Source organism: Bidens hawaiensis, unplaced genomic scaffold (genome assembly GCF_021521415.1).
Source record: "Bidens hawaiensis isolate Kalapana, Puna unplaced genomic scaffold, B.hawaiensis_p1.1 tig00000190_1, whole genome shotgun sequence".
Lineage (NCBI taxonomy): Eukaryota > Viridiplantae > Streptophyta > Magnoliopsida > Asterales > Asteraceae > Bidens > Bidens hawaiensis.
Window position 1 is genome coordinate 2,038,490 of NW_027491020.1, and position 6,198 is coordinate 2,044,687.

A 6,198-nucleotide genomic window follows, 5' to 3' on the forward strand; every position below is an offset into this window, starting at 1 on the left:
CAAGAGTCTGCTTAAGGACGAAGGAAAAATCGTGAAGGAATGAACTGAATCATTCGTCATTGTTCCCTATATAGGACGAATTGGCACATTTCCCAAGAAAATAAATCAGCTGATTCGTTAAATTTGAATTAACAAATTTGCCATTTCGTTATCTCATTCGTAACACGTGGCAACGAATGAGTAATTCGTTGTAACTTACACGGAGTAATAACGAACTAAGGGTAATTCGTGCTTAATTCGTTATATATTAGATGACGAATTGGGTCTTTCGTTACAGCGTGGCGGAAGCGAATCAAATGGTAACGAATTGAAATAATTCGTTACTAAAATAACCCCATTCGTTATGCATAAATAACAAATTAATTTACTACTAATTAATATATTTAATTCCCCTTTTTCTATATAATTTAAAGTTAATTAACTTAAATAAATAAATAAAGAATTGAATAAATGAATAGATAATAACTAAATCGAGGAAACCCTTACGAATCTTATCCAGTGTGATAAGATGTATTACCTTAATGTGTTTTAAGTTTAAAACACATAACTTAAAATAACTTTAAATGTTTCAAAGAAACACCATCAACCAGGTCATTTGCCACTAAATAATTCATTTTCCTAACATGAATATGACACATTCTTCTGTGCCACAGAATCGTGTCTTTATTTGTAACTTAGAAACAAAACACGTTTCCACAGAAGTCGATACTTTAGAAGTCATGTTCAACACAATATTGATTTGCTCGAGGAGATCACATAACTACCATGTCCTCGGGAATGATGTATCCCGGTTTCATTATTATGCGCTCCTTATCATTAAATACGGTTGTGTATTTCTTATCACAGATTAGTGACATGCTCAAAAAATTGTGATCTACTTTGTCACGATAATTAACCTTCTCAAAGGTGATACATCCATTTGACACATCTCCTTCTTTAGTAATCATTCCACCTAAATTACCCGCAAACGCGACATACCCTCCTTGTATATTCTTGACATTCGTTAAGAGGTTAAAGTTTTCAGTAATATAACGAGAGCATCCACCATCCATTATCCAGTTTTCACCAGAAACAGTCTTAGAAGAGCTCTACACATGAAAAGAAAATGATCAGTTCAAAAGGGCAGCCCAGGCCTCAGTCTTGGGCACCTCTTGAGTTTCTCTTGAAGTCTTAACAGTAAATGAATCCAAATGTTGTTTAGCCGCTTGTGAATAAGTCACCAGACGTTTTGACTTTCGTCACAAGTATGCATCTTGTACTAAATTTGTATTCACGTTTTTGCAAATAGGTTCCGTAGAAACGAATTTGGGCTTTATGTTACTTGCATTTTCATGAACATGAATCACCTTTCGAGGATTCACATTAGAAAACATAATGTGGGTTTCATCATCGAAAGACATTGGTCTTCTCAAAATCTCCTTAATCACAGGAACTGGTTTTGATTGTTCCTTGATAACTGGATGAAGATTTTGGGATTTCTTCAGACCAAAGTTTTCGACTACGTGACCATGTTAACCACAGTGAAAACATGTTCTCATGTCAACACGTTCATGTGATGGTTTAGAAGAAACATGTGCAACCGAAGATTGATGATAGACACTAGCAATGGGACCTTTGTCCAAGTCACAAACATCACAGATTTCCTTTACATGTAGAAATCTAGATTTGAATAATTTGAAAAGCTTTGTAGAGTGTCAGTTCCATTTGATTTCACAAATTGAACATTTTTAGTAGATTTTAACAAATTTTTAGATTTTATCAAAGGATCTACCATGTTTAATGTCTTCGATTCCACAAACTTGTTTTCAAGGTCTTGTAACATAGAAGTTTCATTATGAAAGACACTTTCAATCAATTCGGGCTTAATCAAGTTAAGTGGAATGTCTTTCTCATTGAACACTTTGCTTATTCCTTTAAGCTTAAAAAAATGATCAGTTGATGGCTTAGGTACAACAGGATTGATAAAACATTAAATCCTCATCAGAAACTTTAGGCTTTTCTGATTTTTTACCCTTCACTGGTTAACTATTTTCTCCTTTTTCACTTGAGATGTGGTTGAACCATACACCGCCTCCTCAAATTCATAAGGTTCGCATAGAAAGAGATTCGAACGTGGAATGTTCTTATCTTTGGGGATTATTTAAGGTTCAAACACATCCTCAATGATAACTTTTCAACATTCTCAACAAAAACTTTGTTGCTTTCAACATGATGTTTTTGAGTTGACGATTGGGCTTTAACATTATCAAGTTTTACTGGTTTAGGTTTTTCTTGAACAACAGGTTCATTAACAACAATTTCTTCTTTTCCAGCAAAAGAATTTGCAGTATAGTCATTATAAAAAGGTGGTGGTACTTCTACAAAAACCTACACCTTTTTTAGAATCTTTTTGCTTACTAGTAACTTCAATTAACTCATTTAGCAAAAATGATGAATTTCAGAATTTTCCCAATTTATTCTTCAACTCAAGAACTTCATTCTCAAGCTCGGTTATCTTATATCGACGTTTCAAGATTTCTTGAAATTTATGATCATTAATTTTCATTTTAATTGACAATTCAGCTTTGAGATCATGGTTACTTATAGATAATGATTCAACTTTCTATCTTGATCTCATTTGAGATTCTAAAGATTGTCTATAAGTATCCTTAAGAGAAGCAATTTCTTTCACTAAACGATCATTATGTTTTTTTAACGTTTCCAACTTAGGATTAACAGTCTCACAATCAACACAAGGCACATTTGCAAATATATTAACAGAATTAGAAACAAAAGGACTAACCTCGTCGATTTTGGCCATACATGCAAACGTGGTTGGCTAAATTTGACATGAATCATCATAATCAGACTCAGTGTCGTTCTCAGAAGATAGCTCATTCCCACTTGCATGTTGAAAACTTTCATTCAATTCGAACATAGCCAAGTTTGCTTGATAATCGTTGCACAATAACCTTTGTGTCCAATCAGTTTCATCAGCTGTAGAAAGCAAAGCTTGTGATCCCGAAGCAGACGGTTTACTGGCAGAAGGTTTATCAGCATCATTACTCTTTTTCACATAACTTCTATCTTGGCTTCAAGGTCCACTGTACTCTTTCTTTGGTTTATCACACTCTTTGGCAAAGTGGCCAAACTCTTGACAGTTATAACACTTTACTTAAAGCTTATCAAAACCAACTTTCTTGTTCAATGATGGTACTCTTTCTTTGGTTTGTCACACTCTTTGGCATGAACTTCTTCACTTTCCTCACTATCATTGCCATGTTACCCTAAAGATCCATGAGATCCAAATCATCAGGGTCGATTTGGTCATAATCTTAATCGGTTAACTCACTCGTGGCAATTTTACTACCAACCAAGTTCTCATACGAAGTCATAAAAGCTCACAAAAGGCAAAATTTTGTTCAGCCTCTTTCATGTTCACGTTCGGTGGTGCAGTAAACTGACTTGTTGTACCAGAAGTTCCAGAACCTCCAGAGTTATTAGTGAATCCCGATGCCATAAAGCATACATTTGGATCACTATAAGTTGTTGTTGATCCTTCATTTGCATTCTGAGTGAGAAATGCAGTGATCGGAATGTGGTGCTTAAAGGCATACATCCACCATAGAAAGATGGATCTTGAACTTCTTTTGATGACTTTTGACACTTCAAATCATATTCCTGATTTCAATCTTTTGCATAAACTCGGAAGCAGTCAAATCTTCATTTTTGAAATAATTATTATCCTTCAACACCATCAGGAATGTTGAGTATGAGCTAGGTAAATCATTTTTAACCGTATCCATCTTGTTAGATTCAGAAGGTTCCATCTTTAACTTATTCATCTCACGAACTAAATGATTAAAACGAGTAAGCATTTCCTCAACAGTTTCACCTTTGAGTAAGTTAAATTTTCAGAATTAGAACATTAACATTACTTTCTTGCTCTCCTCAGTATTTCCCATGCTTCTCATTCTAATGTGTTGAAACAATGAAGTACATATCTTAATATTTCCCACTTGATGGAATATATTATCAGGTAAAGCCATAGTAAGAGTCGAATATGCTTTCGTCTCGATTTCTAAAGCCTTTTTCTTTTCTTTTGAATATTGTGTAAAAGCTTTAGGGGTAAAACCAGTAGTCTCATCACCAATCATTGGCATAGCGTAGACATCCTCAAGACATCTAGAGCAATCGAGATGCACAAAACCAAGATGTGCCCGAAATCGTGGTTCCCATTTTGCAAAATCAATGAATTTCATCAGTCGAGGACATTTGGAATGGGATCAAATTTCAGCATCCAAGTGTAACATTTTTTTCATAAGCACGTTCTGAGATGCCAACACGTAAACACCAGCCATTGTAAATAACGAGTTCAAACTTGACAAAAAGTCAAACTTGAGGGATAAAATTGAAACTTTTGTAACGAATCAGATGAAGTAACGAATCAGATGAGGTATGGATAACGAATCATGATTAATCATGAGCTAGTAACGAATTAAGACTTAACGTATTAGTAACGAATCAAAGACACGTCACTAACAAAGTACTGACAAATCAGTGTACGAATCGTTGACGAATCGAGATGACGAATTAAGAACAAATAAGTAACGAATCACTGAACGAATCAATATGCGAATTGATAACGAATTAGTGATAAAATAATAACGAATCCAAGAATCATGAATTAGGAACAGTTTGGACGAATCAGCTACAGTTGATTACGAATCAACTACAGTTGATAACGAACAAGGTTGTTAGATGGTTATAACAAACTCAGCCACGTGGCACGAATTTGTTTAGAATTGATATTGAATTAGGACACATAGGCAACAAATCAACAATAACGAATAATCGCCATTGATGAATCTTCAAATCTTCAAGTAAGTTTTCCAGAAATCTGGAAAATTTCCTAATTCACAAACACACAAAAAGCAACCTCAAATCCGTAATACTAACTCAAACCAACACCAATTCGGCCAAATCTTAGCTTAAATTACTCGTAAACCACTTGCAAATCCGATTATCTCAATCCCGTATATATTAATCAATCAAACAATCACCAAATACCACACATAACATCCCCTATTCCGTACACATGTCAAACCAAACCAAAACAAGTCCAAACAACCACCAATTCACAATTCAATTCACACACATATATCTTAATCCTTACCAAACACAAACTGAACCAAATCAATCTATAATCATTCAATTCAACTCAAAGTTCAAGCTGAATTTTAATAAAACTTAAACGAACCGAAACTCGATTTAATAGGTTTCAATCACAACATAATCAAGAGCAATCTAAAACGAACATCTCTGCTACCACTTGTTTGTACCTCAGATATGATCTATATCAGTTATACGGATTAGATCTAATACCTTAACGGATCTAGTTTATGATATACTATAATTGATTATATATATGTATAATATTAGTTATATTATGTGTATTAGTAATAGATTAGTGAAGAGTTGAGCGAGAGAGTATTTGGACAGAGGTTTGTTACTATTAACTCAAAACTTAAATTATCAAGGGTATGAACACCCTACATATATACGATGGATACCAATTCGTTACACATCCCGTAACGAATTGGATCCAGTTTATTAACTTACATGACTCAGAAGAAAAGCATAACGAATCTTTGATTCGTTATGGCCCCATTCGTCAACATTCCATGACGAATGGGAACATACATAACGAACTAACAGTCCATTCGTTAAACATCCTTAACGAATGGGCTTTACATTAAACGAACTGGCTAATTTGTTAAACATCCTTAACGAATTAGCCTTTACATTAACGAACTATCATAAATTACATAAATGCCCTTAACATTAAAATATTAATAAATTAAAAACGATAATTACCAAGACCCGAGACGACATAAACCGTGCACTAACACACATAGCCTACCGCGGAGTCTCGTGCGACCTTCTTGGCCAATAGCTTTCTTTGCTCTAACCATTCGTATTCAATAAGGAAACACAAACGTCATTACTTAAGGAACTATTTAGTACCAGGATAGTAAGAAAAGTAGGCAATAATAGTGGCCAACTGTGATGAGCTGATCACGTTACCTTCCGTGTCCTACACACTTCCCTTTGTGAGTCCACTCGTGCTAGGTTCTACTTTTACACGGTTAAACAATCAATCAAACGTTTCATATAATCACATGACCCTATCTCTAGCACTTAATCTACCTTTCTTAT

The 6,198-nt window shown here is 34.5% G+C and overlaps 1 protein-coding gene across 1 annotated transcript; it reads right to left on the reverse strand.

Annotated features, from left to right (window-relative positions):
- Positions 1-752: 752 nt before the first annotated feature.
- On the reverse strand, positions 753-4,142 carry LOC143585296 (uncharacterized). Its single transcript, XM_077067142.1, has 3 exons — positions 3,980-4,142; positions 3,777-3,874; positions 753-1,088 (listed from the first exon to the last, which is right to left on the reverse strand). Exons 1-3 carry the CDS (start codon positions 4,140-4,142, stop codon positions 753-755), a joined length of 597 nt encoding a protein of 198 aa, XP_076923257.1.
- Positions 4,143-6,198: the final 2,056 nt, after the last annotated feature.

Bases quoted from the DNA above. Each gene is read 5' to 3' on its own strand.
- LOC143585296 (XM_077067142.1), bottom strand. From the start codon at position 4,142: ATGCCAATGATTGGTGATGAGACTACTGGTTTTACCCCTAAAGCTTTT. The intron at 3,875-3,979 runs GTACTTCATTGT...ACTTACTCAAAG, and splicing joins AGTGGGAAATATTAAGATAT to GTGAAACTGTTGAGGAAATG. The intron at 1,089-3,776 runs GTTAAAAATGAT...TTTCATGTGTAG, and splicing joins AATCTAACAAGATGGATACG to AGCTCTTCTAAGACTGTTTC.